Source organism: Danio rerio, chromosome 18 (assembly GCF_049306965.1).
Source record: "Danio rerio strain Tuebingen ecotype United States chromosome 18, GRCz12tu, whole genome shotgun sequence".
NCBI classification, from domain to species: Eukaryota; Metazoa; Chordata; class Actinopteri; order Cypriniformes; family Danionidae; genus Danio; species Danio rerio.
Window position 1 is genome coordinate 10,983,318 of NC_133193.1, and position 22,512 is coordinate 11,005,829.

A 22,512-nucleotide genomic window follows, 5' to 3' on the forward strand; every position below is an offset into this window, starting at 1 on the left:
ATACAGTATTTCATGTTCTCGAATGCAGACAGAAACTGTTGGCGAGTCAAATAGGAGAGCTCCCTCGGAGGGAGACGGTGGGTGTATAAATAGTCTGAGGCGAGACTAGAGAGATGCACCTAACCTTTTTTTCCTTCCTTGCAAGCTGCTTTAACAGCAATGAGCTCTCTAGATGCTCCAAGCAGCATGTCTGTGCATGTTCAGCTCTTTAAATGAGAGCAGTCAAAAGAACATCACTAAGGCAGAAACAAAGGCCACTGCAGCTAAATTAGATTGTCAATTCACTATTTAGTGCTAAATCCTGTTCTGCACACAAGCACACAGTTCAGTAAATTACCATATTGACAGCTGCATTTGACCAAATTATGCCACAAAATACCAGTTTCTTTTTTCTTCTGTTAAACACAAAATATATTTTGAACAATGCTGGTTGCTGGGACCCATTGACTTTCATAGTATATGTCTACTATGGAAGTTGATGGTCCTAGCAACCAGCATTCTTCAAAACACTGACTTTTATGTTCTTCTAAAAAAATAAATGTTAGGGTGAATGTTTTAGACATATTAGGGTGATATAAAGACAAAAAGTCTCTTTTTTTAAAATTACCTGACGTTAAAATAGGATCCAAATCCATCCCGTTTTGAGGTCGAACACAATGTGACATAGAAATGAGGCTTCTCCGCCCACCGAATTGATTGACAGCAGCATATTAACATGTCTCCTAGTAATGCATAAACTCATATCAACAAAACAGGATGTGCACAAAGCAACTGGCATTAAAAGATCTGTTCAGCTCTCTGTGATCATCAATCATCATCAAATGTGATCAAGAATGCGTTTTACAAGTTCAAAATGTTTTTTAAACGGTGCAGTTGTCTGCGAATTGAAGAGGAGGGGGTGAAGACTAAGAAGTCGAATTCCAGGAGTGTTCTGTTAGAAACAAAACGGGAGATGAGTTTAAAATACGGGAGACTTCCGGGAAAATGGGAGTGTTGGCAGATATGGTGTGATTCATTGAAAGGCTTGAATAAACTCCACTACAAATACATTAAATAATCATTGGGAAAGATCTTACTGTAGTATTTCTCACAAACGTTACATGAGATCTGCTTCCTTCATGTCTGTCATGGTGCTGTGTAATTGACGCAGCCGAGGCAGAGATTCAGGCACACTCTGACATGTGGAAACGGTGGGCAAGGAGAACTAGCTTTAAAGGCACAGGCAACAAAAACAACTACACAGTGTTTAGAAAAGAAACTTCGAATATTCTGAGAGGTGTAACAAACTATCTGATGGGTGTTTTGAGCTGAATCTTTACAGTGACATTAAGGAGACACAACATACTTGTCTTAAACTTTAAAAAGGGGGTAAAATAGGTCCCCTTTAAGGCTAAAAAAAAAGAAAAAAAAGAAAAAAAATTGTGTCTTGTAATCCAATTTTCTAGCCAATTTAAAATTATTGTTTGGTTTTTAGAAAAAAAAATACTAAATTACTTAAGTTTCACCTTTATACAATAAAAAATAATCTGTCGTGGTGAGCATTAAAATCCAAAAATCTACTTTATTTTCCTTACAGCATGAGTTGATTATTGAGCTTGTTTCTGGGAGAAATTTACATAAATGTGGCCTTCTTCTAAACAAGACAATCATTTTTATGATACAATGTTTAAGACTTGCAGTCACACTTTATTTTAATGTACAATTGATGCCAATAACAAAATATTAACCTACCATTCGCTAAGTCTTTTAGCTCAATCAACTACTAATTAGCTACTTATCAATAATTAGGGTTTGGGTATGATTAGGGATGTAAAATAAGATCACTCCAGGCGTCTCCAGGCTTTAGACGATGGTCTGAAAAAGAGAAAATATCCAGTGAATGGCCGCTTTGTGGATGAAAATGCCTTGCAGGTCAGAGAAGAATGAGCAGACTAATTCAGATGAATAAAAGTTGACAGCAACTGCTTTTGGAAAAGGTTTTGATACCACACGCCGAATAGGAGAAGAAAAAAAAACATCTGCATTTCGCGTGTGTGTGTGTATGTCTGTGGTCCTTTACTGACTCAGAGAATCATGAGAATCATGTCTAACAGCTGTGTGTGTATACTGTAGAATATCCTGTTGCAAAATTCTATGAATGTCATACATGACGGTAATAGTTTGATTGCAGTGTTTACATGTCTGTACCGCATTTCAATTATGTGACTAAAATCGGCATACTCCACATGTCTTAATCTGACTTCTTTTTAGTTCGATTATAACCTTAATTGGATTAAATGAATCAAAAATGACTGTTTACAAGGTAGACTCTCAATTAAAGTATTTTCCTAATCGCATTAAAATCGGATTATTGAGGTCCATGTAAATGTACTTAGATGATGTAAGCACACAACAGATGTGTCTCTTTATGGTTTTAACATAGGAAGATGTATAGGCCTTGACTGATTTGTGTTGCCAAATTTTACTATAAAAGCAAAGAGGGACAAGTCAGCAACAATCTGACAGAAATCAAAAGGGTTTATATTGGCAATAAGACCAACGTCATAGCCAGCACCTGCAAATTGAATTAACTCTATAAACTGAAATGCTTTGTATGTCACTGCTTAAACACAAGCCCAAAATGTTTATAAGTGGACATGGCAACACTTCAAAAAGTACTCTGTGAAGCAGCTTCAAAAAGCGAATAGCTTTGTAGATAGTCTAGCTTAAATCCTGCAATGTAAGTTATTTGTGCTGTAATAATGCTTTGGTAAAATAGTATACTGTATATTTCAGAGAATTGCTATGGCTAACTCCAAAAATGTTGTGTTCCATACACTAATACAAATCTAATTTAGGAGATTTATTCACATATTTGAATGCAGTGTGTGTACATTTCCAGAGTGTATTTTGAAATGCACAGCATATAGTATTGCGGTCATAAGATTTGCACCTGAAATCAATTGCATGCATTCAAATGATACATTTTGCTGAGGCATGAAAATATAAAATGAGAATATTGTTGTTTAAAAAAAAAAACCTCTTCCCCTCTCGGGTTTTATCTGCTTACTGTCACACCGGTGGGCAGCACGGGCTGGCTCTGTGCCTTCAGTGCCGAGCACTCTGCTTATTACAGATTAGTAGGTCAAGATTCTCTATTATCATTGGACCTGATTTATTGGGACTGTACTGCTGTGGGGGTGGTTGAAAGCTCACTATATTAGCCAGTTACAACCGTTGCCAAAGGCAGCTGCCAGGAATCGATACGGTGTCAGACACAGCTCTGCAATGCCGTGGTCCCGTGGAGGAATAGCACCTCTGAACTGAACTGGCTATATATTCATCTTACTTTTAAATACAAATCTGTTCGAGCTCTGCAATAAAAACAGACTGACAAAATAAAACAAAAATAGCTGATGTTTAGGTGGTACAGGTAGTTGTATTTCAGCTGAAATGTGCCACTCTTTCCAAGTATTCTGTAATCTTGTGGCAGGCATTTGTAGCATATTTGGGCTCTTTGTTGTTAGTGTGCCCTTATTTACAGAGCTTTAGGGAGCTAGATTTTGCAGCAATAAATGTTGAATACAAAGTGGTATTATTGTTATTGCTTTTGGCATTGCAGCTTGTGCTGCCTTTAGCAAATGAATGGAAGAGCTTTATCTAAAGGAGCTTCTAACAAAAAAATACAGTTATCTAGATGGCTGCTGTAAATTGAAGAGAAACAGGTTACAGTCAAGTCACCTTTATTTATCAAACGCTTTTTGTGCAATATAAATAAATGCAGATTTTGACTGAGGAAATAACAGAATCAGTGCTAACTCCATTGAATGAGAGGCACATTTAAATTATGCTGTGAACTGTGCTATTTTCATTGTTATACTCAAGTTAGTTCTGTGTTCTGTTCAATAGAATAACTGTTACTCAAAGTGTTGCCAGATAATGCTGACTTTTTCTAGCCCAAAAGCTGTCCAAAATCAGCCAAAACCCACAAATAAACGCCCAAAATATTAGAGCGATATTTCATATTCATTCATTCATTCATTCATTCATTCATTTTCTTGTCAACTTATTACTGTGATAATTTTGCAATTTGTAAAACATAAAAAACAACACAGGCTAATTCTAAAAATGTAGCCCTGTTTATATTTCTGAAGATCCAGATTTATGTTGTAAGAAGTGCGTATGGCTGCATTTCGTCTTTAAAACTAATGCTACAGGGGTGGTATGACACCACCCCTTTTCACGCCTGGCTGTTTGACCGCTTACCTCAGTATGGACAGCTTTCCCACTGTTACCAGTTTGTCCAGTTAGCATAGTGGATTTGAGACGCAGGGAGGGGTTGACCATGATGACGGGGTCGAGTCCGACAAAGAACAGTTCTAGAAAGTGGGTAAGACAAAAACAGAAGCCCAAAAATAAAATGAATAAGTAAATAACAAGGTGAGAACAAGGTAAAATCTAAAAATGTGTTAAAAATGAGGCAAGGGCTTTTCTTTTTCTGGATTGCTTTTTAAAACTGTTGGTTGGGTTTAAGTAAGTGAGTGGATGGGTCAATCGGTGCTTTTGAAAACACTGTTAGTTGGGTTTAGGGAAGGAGGAGGGAGGGTCAGTCATTCAATCAGTCATTCAGTCAATTGACAGTAGCCTCTCGTAGATTTATGTGAGAACAGCAGATTGGCACGATTGGCACTCTCGAGAGAAAATTGAGATCTCAAAAAGAGTACACAGCGCCCTCTGGTGTTTTTGCAAAACCAAAAACTGCAAAATACGTACTTCCCGGGATGTATTTGGCGCTCTCCAGAAATGTATATAGGGGTACATTTTCAGAATGATTCTGGGTTGGAAATCCCAATATTGTATCTGAAGCCTAATTGTTGTCATTTTAAAATAAGACTGCATGAGTGTTTGGATCAATAAAATAATAAAAAAAAAATGTAAAAAAAAATCCTGGCTAGTTTGAGTTGTGGTAATTTAACTGATTAGAAAGCATAGAAAAGGGTCAGCTTTCTTCTTTTATAGTGTGGTTTATGGTGGTGCAGTAAAGCTTGATGTATCTTTTCATCAGAGAGCTAGTGTGTTTTCCTCTGGGGTTAATCACTGAGAACAATGACCCATGTGAGGCCTGTCTCCAGGCCTTCTGGTCCTCGCTGGTTCTCTGTAATTAAAGAGGACTTTGCATGGCACATATCCAGGCATGGCTGTTTCAGAACCAGCTGTGGAGGGCACAGAGATACATTTGTGCAACAGGAAGGACCAGCTAATGATACTACTCATGGTCATTGCGCTAGGATGCTAACAACACACCATAAAATTAGTGTAAGGACAGGCAGGAACATAATGTACTGTAGCAGTAGCACCAATGTACATGATAAGATGTCTTATGCTAAGAGAACAGCTCATTTTGGTATAGCTCAAATGCTTAAATAAAGGATAACATGTTTGTTTATGTTTCATAGATTTATTAAGTACTGGATTCTGAAGCACTTTATTTATAATAAAATAAAATAAAAATCTAAAATCTCAATCCTTTATTTATCTTGATTTAAAAATTTAGTCAGATGTTCTCGTATGGACTGGAAAAAAAGGATCTGGGTTTCAGTTGTCCTGGCAAAAAACCTTTTTGGGTGGAAATAAAAACAATTGTGTGTATTTTTTTAAATGCAAATGAGCGTCTGCTACCTTTCCCTTTCGCAGAAGATGGACACTTTACAGCTTGTGCCTCAGTTACTCACATTACTATAATAATCATGGCCATGCGATTTAAAGCGGACCTATTCTGGCACTTTTTACAAGATGTAAAATAAGATTCTGATGTGCTTAGATTGTGTATGTGAAGTTTCAGCTCCATACACGCTTTGATCCTAATTGTGCCATTTTGGTGACTGCTGCTTTAAATTCAAATGAGATTGTGCTCTTTTTTAAAAGAGGGAGGAGCTACAATGTATCAGCATAGTGGCAGATTCAAAAACATCACTAACGTACTATGTTAATGAGGAGGAGATCATCACTGATGGGCAGGGCTTTTCACCTCTTATGACATGTACAGCAGGAAAAAGTCAAAGTGTTTCTGCAGACTGTTTTCATTAAGTGTGATCATAAGAAACCATTACCATTAGAAGCTGGTTATATTCACAGACTGTTGCCACACGACTGTGTTTAAACTCAGTTATAAAAGTCGGTTATAAATAATTGTTCCCTTGTAAAGCCTTGCATGACTAAACCAAGTTTTCTTTTGCGTCAACTGTCAAATGCATACAAGGTTATGTCAAAGGCATACAAATATACATTATTATTAAGTCATTATTATATGTTTCTGAATGTAAACCATTGGAAAAGGAACCACATATATACCAATTAGAGCTGTCAACACAGATGAAAACATACTTGTCTAAACCAGGTCTGTGGATAATTTTTTTATTTTTATTTTTGGGGATATTGTGACACGTAAATGGCCAAACAAACGCTCAGGAATACCTTTGCAGATCTTTTCCATGCTAAAAGTGCACACATTACTCATTAAAAGAAATTGAAGATGTAAAATTGCATAATATGATCCCTTGAAATGAACTGACAGGTAAAATTTATGTTACAAACTTTGACTTTGTACCAAAGTTCTTGTGATTTTGGCATACATATGCTTAGGAAATGGCAGGAAAACAAGTGCAAAACAAGAGCAAGCGAGCATGCTAACAGTGTGGGGTGAGAAGCTATAATGTTGGGTAATGTTGCATGATCTCCCACTGCTGTTAAACTTAGGGGAAAAAAAGGAAAAAAAACTCATAATATCAGAGTGAAGTGCTGTTCTCAATTTTATGTTTCTTGTTTGTCTGTATAGCTTCAGAATGGAAGTGTTGGTGAAACATAATTTTCTCGTCTAATAGAGACACATGGCTTCTCTTTCTTAACTTTCCTTATCACCATATTCCCAGTGTCAAATGTAAAACTGATAAATATACAGAATAGTTCCAGTTGCTCTTTGTAGACTGAATGTGCCTGCCAAGATGTGTTACTTTAGATCTGTGTGAACTTTTTAGTCATATTTTAGTCTTCTAAATCATTTAAGTTTTAGTCTAATTTTATTCGACAAGATTTCATAAGATTTAGTTTAGATTTAGATAGTCCCTTTATTAATCCGGGGTCACCACAGCGGAATGAACCGCCAACCTATTCAGCACATTTTTAAGCAGCGGATACCCTTCCAGCCGCAACCCATCTCTGGGAATCATCCACACACACATTTACACACACTTATACACTACGGACAATTTAGCCTACCCAATTCACCTGTACCTCATGTCTTTGGACTGTCAGGGAAACCGGAGAACCCGGAGGAAACCTACGTGAACGCAGGGAGAACATGCAAACTCCACACAGAAATGCCAACTGAGTGACAGCACTACCTACTGCGCCACTGCATCACCTGACTAAAATATATTTGGTTTAATTTAAATTGAATTTAATTAAAATATTATATACATTTATTTATACAAAATATTCGAACTTAAAATTAAATAAAACCGTCTCATAAAAATATGGGATATAGCTTGAAGACCAAAAATTAGATATGCATTGTTTATTTATATCACAATAATATGTAAAATGATGTGTCGGCAAGTACAGTAGACTACTTAAAATGCAGGATTATTTAGAAAAACTTTTATTTTAACGTGGTAAACTACTAGTCTTTTAACCAGTCTGTTAAACAGTTTCATGCAATTAAATCATTGAAAAGGCTTAAGATAGTTTAAGTCCACTTTGCAATGTCATGTTATATCTATAGCAAGCTTTACTGTTGTAGTTGGTCTTACAGTACATGATGCTTAGCTATAGCATTGAGTAAATAAGTAGAGTAATGACATAGGACTGGCAAATGATAACATGTTATCTTGTAAAATTGTCACCTTGGAATTATAAGGTTCTACAAAGTCTGCGTTCTGAAAGATTTTGAGATAAAGAGCTTTAAAGTTTTTGCATTCCGTAGCAAACAGCATGTGTGTAACATTTGTTTTTTTTACATAAAAAGTCCTAAAATGGAAACAACTTCCCAAAAAAAATTTCCCAAAATGTAAATAAGTCTTCATTTAATAAGTCAAAAACTCAATTTTGACAAAAGTGTCAGATAGAACCTTATAATTCTCAGGTGACGAAATGTGCACTCAGTCCCATGGCTCTGTTAACTCACATGGAGGTATTTTAAGGAAAAGTACGTAAAAATTTAAAGTGTGCTTCACTTCAAGGCAGTTTCATTAGAATCCGACTGAAAAGCGATTATAGCACTACAGTATCATTATGAAATAATCACATTGCAGAATGAAGCAGTTTTTTTTTTGTGGCAGAGCTACACTTTAAATGGCTGTCATGATGATCATGGCAGACACAGACAGCACATGTGAACCTAGCGCGTGTTAGATCAGGGTTAAAGTTATATTATTTCAGTTAAGCAAAAGCACACACTTAGGTAAATAAAAAAAGATCTGAGTTTACCTTTGCGTGAATTTCGGGATGATTTGCTGGCATGCTGATATCGCTTTAGATTTGTTGTTTTTATCAGCTATTTCCTCCCTATATGGTTTACAGTTTTATTCTCTTAGCTGTTGCCATTTCATTTTAGTTTAAACAGACCTCTATGGCTGATAATTTAATCACGTCCACGTCTACTGTGGATTAGTTACTTTTCAAATGTGTGAGTGTGCTACATGCATCACACACCAAGATTAATTCGGATTGGATATTTACCAAAATACATCCCTCAATCACATTCTCATCTCAACGAAAATGTCAGTATATTTTTATTATAGTTGTCATCATCATTAAGGCAAGTTTATTAATATAGCTCATTTCATACACAGTGCAATTCAAAGTGTTTTATATTAACAGGAATAAAATAGTATAAAAGAAAAAAATAAAGACAAATAGTGTAAAAACAGAATAAAATGTGTTAAAACAGGTTATAAAAGAATGAAAAAGAAGAGAAAAGCATAATAGTGCGATCTGTCCGACGTAGCACAGTCCTCATTCGGTAAAGGCACAGCTAAACAGATGTGTTTTAAGTCTGGATTTGAATGTACCTAATGTTGGAGCACATCTGATCATTTCTGGAAGCTGATTCCAGCAGCAGGGGGCGCAGTAGCTGCATGCCGATTCACCCTGCTTTGACTGAACCCTTGGAATTTCTAGTTTATATGATCCTAAAGATCTGAGTGATCTATTAGGTTTGTATTCAGTGAGCATATCTGTAATGTATTGAGGTCCTAGGCCATTTAGTGATTTATAGACAAATTATAATACTTTAGAATCTATTCTGAATGTAACTGGGAGTCAGTGTAAAGACCGGAGGACAGGTGTGATGTGCTCTGATGTTCTGGTTCTGGTCAGAATCCTGGCTGGAGCGTTCTGGATGAGCTGCAACTGTCTGACTGTCTTTTTGAGAAGGCCAGTGAGGAGTCCGTCACAGTAATCCACTCTGCTGGTGATAAAAGCATGAACAAGTTTCTCTAAGTCCTAACTGGAAACAAAGCATCTAATTCTTGCAATGTTTTTGAGATGATAGTATGCGGATTTAGTTACTGCTTTGACATGGTTATTGAAACTCAGATCTAACTTCAGAATCACACCAAGAATCTTGACCTTATTTTTTGATGTTTGACCCCTAAAGCCAAGGAACGCATTCACCTTGAGAATTTCATCTCTGTTCCTAAACGCAATGACTTTAGTTTTCTCTTTGTTTAACTGAAGAAAGTTTTGGCACATCCAAATAATTTTGGTTTCGTTTTCGTTTAGTTTTCATCGGTAGAAACTTGTTCGTCACAAAAATGGGGAGGAAAATATTTCAATGAAATGAACACTGCTGTAGATTGATCTTAAAAGCATACTTCTGCTCTTGCCATTTGTCTTTACCTGATTAAAAACTGAAAATAAAAGTAAAGGAAGCATTTAGAGAATGCAAAGGATAAATTGTATAAATGCCCAAATGTATGCACCTTTATCTAAAGAACACTGGCAAGACATGTTTTAAAAGAAACACTGTGGCTTGAAATTACCATATTCTGTCAATACAAGTTAAAAATCAATTCTCTCTCTCCTGTGCCAAAATCATGTACACCACATAACAAACTCACCTGATTATGGTTATGTGAATCCTAAACCAGCCTAATTATTCAAGCGTTTCGGAAGACTGATTTAGTCATGTTTGAGCAAAACACAGGCTAATCGATTTTAAAAAGATGTACTTTTGTGCGTCCCTATTTAGAATCTTGATTAAGCTCTTTTTGCATTTATTTCTGTTTGTAGCAGCCACAATTCAGCCTTTTTGTTTTTGCTGTGGTATTTATGCATCTCTATCAGTGCTCTAAATCCTGCAAGCTGCACTGACAAGCAGCAGTGATGAGGACATTCTTTCACATAGTCATGCATACTGGAAAAGATGATTGGTTCCTTTTATTGTTAATTAATCTTCTGATTGGTCTCCCTGCTCTGATGGTCCTGCGCTCCTGATTTGCATATGTATAAGCCAGTCAAATTTCCAATTAGAAGTGATGATTGCACTCTTTACTAAAGCCACAGCCAGTGTTCAAATAAGCTTGTTCTCTCTCTTTTTTTTTTTTGCAACCCTGGGCATTTCTGGCTATGCTATATATGGATGTATCTGTCAATTCGTTATTCTTGCAGAATAATGGGGAAGCTGTTCATCTAGTTTGTAGTAGGCTAGCAGTTATCTGGTATATCATGTTCATATTTATTGTATTATTTTCTAGATTTCTTAAGTACTGGATGTTAAACCTTATTATAAACACTTTATTTCTCATAATGCCTTTCTTGCTGAGCGTTGCCCTCAAGGGCTTTTCTTCAATAAATAATCTGCTCTAGGCATTTGCCTCACCAATGCAACCATGTTACTAAAAATTATTCTACAAATCTTTTCCAAACTGTTACTGATGTTGCTGATCAGGGCTGCACAATAAATCGTCATCATGATGTGTGCATCCGCAATAGTCACATCGCAGGATGTGTAATGTCAAGTCATAATTATAATTCATTTGAGCACATGAGTTACCACAAAGCTTAACCATACAGTGATAAACGAGTTTATTGTTTTTGTATTTCTAAGGTGGCATGGTGGCTCAGTGGTTAGCACTGTCGCCTAAGTGCAAGAAGATCGTTGGTTCGAGTCTCATCTGGACCAGTTGGCATTTATGTGTGGAGTTTTCATGTTCTCCCTGTGTTCGTGTGGGTTTACTCCGGGTGCTCCGGTTTCCCCCACAGTCCAAAGACATGTGCTATAGGGGAGTTGGATGAACTAAATTGGCCTTAGTGTATGAGTTTGTGTGTTTATGAGTGTGTATGGGTGTTTCTCAGTACTGGGTTGCAGCTGGAAGGGCATCCACTGTGTAAAACATGCTGGAATAGTTGGTGGTTTATTCCTCTGTGGCAACCTCTGAAACAGAGAATAAACCGAAGGAAAATTAATAAATGACTGACCTGTGACTATGTACACATTTCAAGTGAATTTATAGTATTCAGGCACAAGAAGTTATAATTGTAATGAAGTTAGATTGTGGAGAACCGGCAAATTTTTTTATATTTTTATAAATAAAAATAAAATATACATTTTTTTATTTATTTGTATTTGTTTATTTGGCAGGGACATTTTATGAAAATATAAAACAAACAGACTGAAAGCAAGAAAAAAAACAATATGTCCGGGCCCATTACTCTCTCGCCCAGCCCTGGCATCTCTCCTCCTTTTAGCTTCCAGGGCTCCTCCATGAGATTTAAGGCAGGTGACGCCTGACGTGTTTAGGTGTCCCTGATTATCTCACTCACGCCACCCGCCTCGCATGCACTTATGGCTCTCTGCCCTGCCTCACTCGCCACAATAATGTTTATAGCTTTAAGCAAAGATTAATTGGATTTAATAATTTAAAAGCTGAAGACTGTGCACTGTTGTTTTACATTTAATTGGTAAATTTCTGTACCTGAATACAGTTAGACTCTCCAGAAACTATAGAATCATGTCTTTGCTCTATTGTATTTATACATGCTTGTACTTTTAGTATTCTTATACAGATATGCTCCCCAAAGTTATATATATATATATATATGCAGAAAAACAACATATTTCTGATGTAAACATTAGCTAGGATCTACTATGTCAGACCATGTGTAGTGCTCTGTCTAGCTTGTAATACTCTTAATGTAGATTAGAATTTAATAGAATAAAAGTATATACACAGAATTACTGAGTGAACTACTCAATTATAACACTGATCAAATCATGTTTTAGTTTACACATTTCTTCATTCATTTTATTTTCTTGTCACATATTGTACAAATAAAAAAAGATTAGTTTTCTTGGACTGCTTCTTAACATGTCACAGTTGCCAAATCATTTGCTTTTCATGTGTGTTACAATTCATTTTAACATGTGAAACTCATGTGATACAATTTTGATGCTTGTGTAGTTTTCCTGAAAGAGAAAATCTAGTAAAAGTAAATTGATCTATAATCAAGAATAATTTTTAAAAGAATAAAAAAAATCTTGTTTCAGTGAGCTTTTCCCTCTGCGTTCGCTTCTAAATTTGATTGTGTTAAATTTGCAAAAATAAATTTCATTCATTCATTCATTCCTTTTTTTTTTTTCCGGCAAAGTCCCTTTATTAATCTGTGGTCACCACAGCTGAATGAACCACCAACTTGTCCAGCACATTTAGTTTTTTTTTACACAGTGGATGCTCTTTCAGCTGCAACCCATCTCTGTGAAACATCCATACACACTCATTCACACTCATACAATCTCAGAAATAAAGGTACGTGAGCTGTCACTGGGGTGGTTCCTTTTCAAAAGGTACACATTTGTACTTATAGTGTCCATATTGGTACCCCAAAAATATATATTAGTAGCTAAAAAATTTAAGAGGAACACTTTTTAGTACTTTTTTTACTTTTTAGGTACTAATATTTACCCTTAAGGTGTTAATATGGACCTTTAAGGTACAAATTTGTACCTTTTGCGAAGGTACCACCCCAGTTACAGCTCACGTACCTTTATTTCTGAGAGTGTACACTACGGACAATTTAGCCTACCTAATTCACCTGTACCGGAGGAAACCCACGTGAACGCAGGGAGAACTTGCGAACTCCTCACAGAAACGCCAACTGACCCAGCCGAGGCTCGAACCAGCAACCTTTTTAATTTATATATATATATATATATATATATATATATATATATATATATATATATATATATATATGTTAAATAATTATTATATTTAAGAAATACAACAAAAAAAATTATATTTAAGAAATACAACTAAACGGCTTTGACAATCAAGGTTTTATATTTGGTCATTTTTGTTTTATTATCTATTTAGTACCGTATATGTGGTCGACTGTTAGGAAGTCAATGTTTAAGGAATAAATGGAACGCTTTCTGATCACCCTTCACTTTCTGAAGGCATGCCTAAGGTGCTTTAAAATACTATCTGAGAGGCCAGCTTACTAGAATTTGTTACAAAGACTCAGAATAAACTGAGCTCTGGGGAACATAAATCTTATCTTGTTTCCATGGTGACATTTAGTAATGACCCAGTCAAACCCTTTTTCTTTTTAGTCTGGTATTTTATTGTAATGCGGGTGTTCTGAAGTGGAAGGGAAGGCTGTCTTGATCTACCTGACTTGTTCTTTTTGCCTGTAATTACATGCCTCTCTGGCTGTGCCTCATTTTTTCCCTGGTATACAATGTTTAAAAAAGACCCAGAAACATACATAAAATGGAACTAAAAAGATGGAGGAAAAACTGTTACAAACGGTTTAAGCTGAATTGATTCACTTCCGAACAGAATATTTATATGTTTTGAAGGAATTATGGCTTCAGTCTAGATTCAGCTTTAGGGTTCACATTTTGGTTTCCTCTTTGGAATGCATTTGCATACCCCTAGCCATTTTAAATGACTTGAATACTTGCATTTTCTCTGTTCTATTTTTTCTATAATCAGAAATAAGCCTGTGAGCATGATAAAAGAGACAGAGGGCATGTTACATCATAGAAGAACAGTACTCAAGTCAGATCATGTGCCTTTGAATTGTGGTTTGTTTGCATCACTGGGCGTGGGAATTTATCCTAATGTGTTTGTGTGTGTTTGCGTGTCTGCTTTTGACTTATTCTGTTGCTTCTTCTTAGTGTTTATTTACCCCTTTGCTCTTGCACTTCTTTCTAATAGATCATGCACACATAAAACTGTACATTTCAAGATCAGAGACAGTTGGTCAGTCACTGCTGCTAGTATATGTAAACATAATGAAAAGTCACAAATCTTTGTAAAAATCGAGACAAAAATTATGCATTATTTGATCATGTATTAAAATTTTATTATTCAGTGAGTTATATGAGATATTGCTTTTTGGTTGCATATTTCATTTGAACAGTAGGAGTATGCCATATGAATATTCTGAAAGACAGAATAGACACTGTAGAGAGGCTTTAACACCTGCCTTATTTAGTTTAGTTGAATCGCACTAGAGTTTGTTTTGCCTCTTGGTGCGGTTCATTTGGGCAGGTGTGAATGCAGCAATCGTACTCGAGTGCACACCAAAAGTGCACCAAAAAAGCCTATGGAGACCTCCTTAAAGAGGTGGTGTCAGTACGCTTTCAATCGAACCCTGGAGTGGTTCGTTTCTGGTAAGAACATGATCCGAACTAAAACATACCCAACTGCAAAAAGTACTGCAGCTTTTTGGACTAACCCAGCTGCTGTAGGCTGATGCGCTGTGCATTTTGGAATGTGGAGGAAAAATATTTGTTGACAGTATTTTACCAACAATTTTAAATGAGAGAGAGCGGGAGGGAGAGAGGGTCATTACCTGATGGGTCATTGGTAATATTTCCAGAAGATGACCATGTCGCGGTTTAGCTAAATTAATTCACACCTTCTCCTGAAGTGACTAGGGATATGCCTTTGCTGTTTGTAATTCATTAAAACTTTGTTTTCCAGCCGCAGCCACGCTTCATTCTCGAAATGTATAGTTTGTCTAAAGCTATAGTTTGTCTACAAACTATGTAGTTTACTATGACCAGGGATACAATCAGTCAGTGCAGTCATCTCTCCATTGTAAAAAGGAACATTTTGTGTCTGCCGGTTTGTTTACTTGTGGGAGTTCCATTGGCATTTTCCCGCATATTGATTCTGACCAATCGAAAAGCAGTGTGGAAATATGTTCAATAACATCTGGCCAATGAGTGATGTGGATTTTGTCAGATGACTGCATTTTGGTTCTTTTCAACTGGTTCGGACCAAAGCAATCAGTGTGGTGTGAAAAGGACCCAAAGGGCAGAAAAATGCTATATGTATCATTTGTTGCCCTTGTTCTGGACCAAATGAACAGAACCACAGATGTGAAAGCACCCTTAAATGCCTGTTTCTTAAATACATTTTAGCATTTGTTTAAATATTACTTATATTTACAAATACATTTTAAAAAACATTTCAATATCTTTGTATGTCTTTTTTTTCTTTTTTTTTGCAGGCTGAGTGGTTGTGTTTGAATTGCCAGACACAGAGAGCTATAACTGGGCAGCTGGGAGACATGGGGAAAATACCAATAGCTGGTCCAGTATCTGCCAAAGACAAACCTACAGTCACATCCAAAACACAGCTTCCTGAGACTCCTGCACCAACACAGGTAGCTGCTCCACAACCTGAGCTAAAACCTTCAACTGAAAAGCAGGCAAAGGAAGAGAAGACTACTGTTGAAAAGGCAGCGGTGACCACTCCAGCAGTCCCTGCATCTCTGTCTGTTGTTCCTACCACATATTTGCCACAGACTGAGATGACAGCTGTGGTGGCACCAATACCAGCTGCAGAGTCTCAGAAAGCTGTTGTTACCGCTGCTGAGGTCACTTTGACAGAAACAGGCAGAGACAAAATCCCAGATGAGATAAAAGTTGAGAGAGGACCAATCTCTATGATTCCAGCAGCCACTGTTGAGGCAGATGTAGTAAAGGTATAGTATTTTGTATTCATTATTTAGCAGTGCAAGAAGCAGTTGTTTTTGCACTGTTTTATTCAAGTGTTGTATGATATACTAAAAATAAATGTTTGACATGAAAAGGTGACGATATGTTTTATGATAAAAGCTATACTGCAAATTTTTGTCATTACAGAATTAATTGCATTCGGTCTTCGTTTTTGCAGGTCAAAGAAGATACATACACTCATCCTACAACAGAAGGACAACTGGACAATGTTGTGATACAGATAGATACCAGTCTTACAGAAATTTCTAAAGTAGATACCTTGAAAGCAGATACTAAAGAGCAACAAAGAAAGGACATCTTACCAGTTTCAGTAGAATCATATAGCTCGGCTGAAGAGGAGCTTAAAGAGATACAGCGGGTCAGTGAAATGGCAATGAAAGAAACTGCTGCAAAACTGTTGCCTGTCAGAGCACAAGATAATGTAAAACAATACCATGAGGACAGCAGTGAGAGTGAACCCTCTCCTCAGATACAAAGAAGAAGAGTGAGGCCTCCATCCTCAAGTAGTGAGGACTACAAAATAGACAGTTCAAATTCTGGAGATGATGAGGAGTTCATCCGTAGACAACTCATGAGCATGGGTGAAGATGAGAACTTACCCTCTGATGAGGAAAACATTGTCAAAGAACAACTAGACGCATCGCAAGAAACCAAAGAAGTCGATTCCATGAAGCCTAAACGTGCCCTAAAGAAACTTACGGTAGAACCTGAGGAGTACCTGTCTTCTCATGATCAAGATGACCAAGTTGTCCAAGTCATTCCTGTCTCAGAAGCATTAGAAGTATCAAGTGTGGAAATAGATGTCTCGGTTGACAATAAGATCACAGTCACTGACACCATAGCAGCTGCCGTTACACAAAAAAGCCCTGTTAGACAAACCACTGAGGAGTATGAGAGTCTTGTTGAAGACTCATCAAAAGGTGATGGGTCTTCCAGTGTTCAGGTGTCCAGCATCACACCAGGAACGGCTTCGCCTACTTCTGTGTCCTCCATTGATGAAGATAGTGATAGTAGCCCAAGTCATAAAAAGGCAAGAGCAGAGAGTAAACAGCAAAGAAAGGCAAAACACAGACCGCACGGCCAAGCCCTTGCCACTATAGAAGACTCATCTGAGGAGGATGGGTTACATGAGAAAGGTGATCAACCAATGGAGCTAGAAGAAGAAAGAGATGATCAACAGCCATTAAGAAAGGCCTCAAGAAAAATGAAGACTGAAAAAGATGAATTGGTCATGCAAAGGAGGCGCGATCATTTGACGAAAACTGATAAATTACGTCAGGTTGCAGGAACAGAGGAACGGAAGTCCTCTTCCTTCTCTGACTTTTCGCCCAGTGTTGAATCTGATGCAGAAAGTGCAGAATACAGAACATTATCATCTGAAACGCAAGAGGCTGCAGGGAAGCCATTAAAGAATGCTGAAGAGGTATATGAGGAAATGATGCTGAAAGCACAAGAATACAAAACATCAGAGAAATTTACACCACCTGATATTGAACCATTATATGGGGGCATGTTAATAGAAGACTATGCTTATGAAACTTTGGTTGATGAACAAGACCAGGCTGCAGCAGCTTTTGGTAATTTCACCCATGGGCAGGACCGGGAGTCTGTGAGAATACTTATGACACCAGATGAGGCTTACGAGGAGATGATGCGTAAAAGGAGCAAGATTGTGCTAAAAGAAGAAGAGGCTCAGCAAACATACACAACAAAGATTGACACATCATTGCCACTTGATGACAGTGACACTTGTTTTGTGACTATTTCTGGAAACGATGCACTTGCTGCAGATAAAAATTCAAAGACACTGTTGCAAACAGAGGATGCATATGAAGAGTTGCTGAAGGCACAGAAAGATGTTTTAACACCAGGAACAAGTCCGACACCATCAACTCCTTTGTCTCCTGCCTCCCCTTTGACTGTATCTGAGTCATCATATGATTCCCCAGAGGTTATACTCATTCCTTCAAGTGGAGAAGAAGACAACCTGGCTGAACCAATTGAATGTATTTTGGAGCCCTATATTACAGAGTCAACGTCTACTCAGGATGCGTTTGTAAATAAAACATTATATCCTATTCCTGATTTAAAGATCACCCAGTGTTCCTCAGGTGAAGATGAAATCGAAGAGGAGGACATTGCCAGACAAGAACAAATATCACCTGAGCCAACTGATGTCTCTCTAAGTGAAGAAGAACCACAAGCCCCAGGAGAGTTATTTGAGAATGATCCCATTTCTGTTGTCTGTGAAGTTCCTTCATCAAAATATGTTGTGGAAACAACAACGCTATCTCCACTGTCTCCACCAACATCCCCAGCAATTTCATCTCCAGATTCAAATCTAGAACTAGCAACAGCTCCATCGTCCTCTCCAATGTCTGACCAGACATCTGAATTAACTACACCAGCTAGCCCCAGTGTCGCTGATGTTTCTGTCCCAGTTGTAATTCACATGCCAGACCTGATGGATGAGCAAACCACAGTACACCCATCAATTGCAGCTTCCGCACAGACTATTGTATCCTCTTCACCTGCCATTTTAGCTTCACATCATGTCTCGGAAGATGCTAGCACTCCTGCTCCTCCTGAAGTTCTTGCTTCAAAACCAACTCAAGGTCCCAAACCAACCCTGGCTCCAAAACCAACAATAACAAAAACCATACAGCAAGCAGTCCCTTCTCCTGAGTGGGTTTCGACCAATACAGTGGATTCAACTCAGAAACCTTTAGCTGGTGCAATACATGAACCAACATCAGTTACAAAATCAGCAATTACAGACAAACCAACTGTTGCACCCATGACTGCTGAAAAAGTTGACCATGTGAAAATGTCAACTACACCAGCTCTTACACCTATTGTTCAATCTCAAGAAAAACCTTTAATAGAGACTTCAATTGTTGTTCAAATGCCAGATCATATTTCCTCTTCATTGAAGCACCCAGTTGTAGAACAAACTCCAGTTTCAGCACCTACTCTGCCATCTACTACATTAAAGAATCAAGTACCTACAGCTATCGCCATTGTTGCTACTATGCCAGACACACTCCTATGCCAGGTCACGTCTACATCTCAGTCAGTGGAACAAGCATCAACTTCTGTTCCAACAATGGTACCATCCTCAGTTCCAGCTAGCATCGTCTCTACAGACCCAACAAGCTCAGCTGTTGTACAAGTGGCCACACCACCATCTGCTCATACCACGTTACCTGCTTTGATTAGAGATGTTCAGCCACCAGCCAGTGTTTCAATTCAAATTCCCATTCAGAGACTAGTGGAAACCAGATCAGATATTGCACCACCATTACATCAAGCCACTCCTATTTCACCCCCAGTGAGTCACATGGAGTGTATTGCTGCAAAGACAGTCTCTGTTGTTTCTCCTACTATTACTACAACTGTTGCTTTTGAAAATTCACTTTCCCATCCCGTTAAATCAATGCTGGCTGATTCTCAGCCAACAATGACACAAATACCGCAGAAAATAATTCCAGATAATGCAATTCCTCCAATTGAACAGAAACCACAAAGCCAGATTAGTTTCAGATTGCCAAATCTAGAAAAAACTGTTAACGATGAGAAAGTCCAACCTGTTATTGTTAGTGTTTCTCCCATTACTTATGCAGCCACAGTATCGAGTTTTGTTTCTCCTTGTGTGGCATCTGCAAAACCTTACATTTCTCAGGAAAGAACGGATAAACCAGTAATTTCATTTCCACCACCTCCCCTTGCTACACCCCCAGAATTACCATATAGCACAGTACCCAGGTCTGATTTTGACCAGCAAATGGCTTTTCAAACTACCTCATCAGTTACTTCATCTCAACCTAACCCCCCAGCAACTGTGGCTAGTGTGACTGTAAAAGCAGCAGTGACACCAACACACAAATCACCACCCCCTGTTCCCCCCAAACCTGTCTGTATTCCCCCAGGATTGGTATTTAGCCACAGATCACGTGAGAGCATAAAACCACCAGTTAGTCCCGAACCAGTAGTTGTCCAAGCAGTTCGTGCTGCAACTTTGCCAAGAACAAGAGAACCTCCAAATGCATTAACATTAAGTTTGACAGCCCCAATAGAGACCAAGCACAGTGCTTCATCACCAAAATCACCTTTGTCACCAAGATTTGCTAGAACTCTTGAAACATACGTTGTTATAACATTACCATCAGAACCAGGATCACCTGTAGAAACCATTACAACTCAAGCACCTATAAGAAGATCCTCACTACCAACTTCCAGGCAGCAGGTAACATGTGATGCTCCAATAGTGTTTATTCCAGCTGCAATAGATGCACCTGTGTCATTAATTTCAGCACAAGTTGTAGCAGCCCCACCAAAACCTCCCCCAGCTTTAAAAACAGCAGCACCTTTTGGGGGAATGGCACCTGACTTTGCTTCAACTACAATGGAGACTTATTATGCATTGCCAGAGATGAATTTAACACAAAGCATTGCACCACCGTGTGTAACAGTTCCAGAGCTGCCAGTAACTTCTGATCCAATGCTGGTTGAAGCTCCTCGTTTAGTGACATCCTCAGAATTAGCACAGACTATGAGTTTTATTCCTCATATCAGTATGGGAAATGTAACACATTCCCCATCTGAGTTTGTTACACCACATTATTCAGCACCAGTCGAAATGGCACCTCCTGCTTTAATTTCAGCAGCACCTGTTGCAGCACCACCACTACCACCTACTTCTGTAGAACCGACAGTATATCATGCAATGGTACATACCACACCTTCTATGGTTTGTCCTCCTCCCATGGCTTCAGCTTCAACCTTGTATACATCAAAACCATTAGAGGAACTACCAATAACCTTAACCCCCATGTCTGGGGCGCCAGCAGTGTCTGTTCCTCAAAATACAGTGAGTGATGTTCGAAAAGAACTTGAGATGCAACAAGTGCAAACAGCATATTCAGTACCAATAACAATAACCCAGATTCCAATCCAAGCTCAAAATGAAGATATTCCTGGTTTGGATATGGAAGAAGTACTAATAGTCTCAGCCCCAGAAGAGATATTAACTGATCTGGGTCCAACGCCAGTTCCAATAACACAGCAAACAATTTATGAGGAAAAAACTGAAATTCCGTCAATGACTTCTGCAACAGCAGTGCCACCAGTACCAGTCACATTTACCCAATTTACAAAATCTATTGAGAGTCAAGAAATATGTGGACAGGATAAGTTTATTTCAAGCATGAGTCAAGTCTACTCTGCAATTTCAACAACTGAGCAGCATCCTGACACCTTGCCTAAGCTTGTAACCCAAGTTGTCACGACTGAAGTGCAAAGAACAACAACTGTGTCAGTTGTCCAGGAGAGGATTCCTGTAGACCCTATTCCTGAACCTGTGAGTGCTACAGTCACAATTCAACCAGAAGTCCATCAAAAGTCCAAACAAAATGGAAGAATACATTACCCTACCGATGTCGTAGATCTCACCACATTTAAAGTCAATGTTACAATGACTGACAGTGGAATGGATCTGACAGCCCCAGACTCAAGTAGGTCTTTTCTGTCAAGTGAATCAAGTGGCCGACAGGCTACTGCTGTACAGCCGGAAATTGTGAATCTTAGTGCTGAAATAATCCCCAGTCCAACTCTGTCTGTTGTAAATGATAGCATAACAATAGTCACTTGCACAGCTACAATTGCCTACAATAACAATAGCACAGTTGACAAGCCTCTGGACCTTGGAAATGCTACTTCAGTGCCTCTTTCACTTACCACATACAATCCATTTGAGCCTCTTGCACAGATTGTATATAGACCAGTAAATTCTCAACCTAAGCCTCCAGCTAGTGCAGAGATTCCTGTTAACCTATCAAACAGATCTGCCACAATCAGCGCCCCTCCTCTAATGCCTCTTACTGTAGCCCCAGTGAGCTTCACAAATGGCACTGTTGGTATACCAATGCATACAGAGCCATCAGTGGTTGGACCTGTAGATCTCACCACATCTAAGCCATTGAATACCATGGTTGCTTTGTCCTCATCTTCTGGAGTGGTCACAAATGTTGTGGAAGATGACGGTACACCAGTTGATCTTACATCTGGTAGACGAACAGTTTGCTGTGATGTTATTTACAGGCTTCCGTTCACAGGGAGCTGCAGAACACAGCCTCCTGTGACAACACAACCAGACACTCAAATTGGCTATGAAATTGATGATGCCGAAATGCCTGTCATTGAAAATCTCAGTACCATGAAGACATCGATATCGGACAGTAATTTCAAAGAGACTGGGCTCCTTAGTTATGAAAGGAAGAATGGATTCACCTATCAGAATGGGGCACCTGAGGGAGCCATGGATTTGACATCAGCTAAAATGTCAATGGGTGTGTATGACAGTGTACATATACGTGTATGTTTTATATTATTTTATTTTTATGCTAATGTTTATTGATTTTGTCTGAGTGTTTTCTGTGATTTACTTTTTGAATGTGTTGATTTTCATTCTTGTCTTTTTCTGTTTCTTTGTTTTTTGA

The 22,512-nt window shown here is 38.2% G+C and overlaps 1 protein-coding gene across 6 annotated transcripts in view; it reads left to right on the plus strand.

Annotated features, from left to right (window-relative positions):
* pclob (piccolo presynaptic cytomatrix protein b) overlaps positions 1-22,512 on the plus strand; it is a 121,011-nt gene that overhangs the window by 51,134 nt on the left and 47,365 nt on the right. For all 6 annotated transcript variants that reach the window (XR_012394303.1, XM_021467758.3, XM_009293458.5 and 3 more), the window contains exons 19-20: positions 15,505-15,981; positions 16,173-22,362. Coding sequence is in view for 5 of the 6 variants with exons in the window: in XM_021467758.3 (XP_021323433.2) it covers positions 15,505-15,981; positions 16,173-22,362 (6,667 nt within the window). In the remaining variant the exon portion in view is untranslated. The remainder of the gene's footprint in view (positions 1-15,504; positions 15,982-16,172; positions 22,363-22,512) is intronic.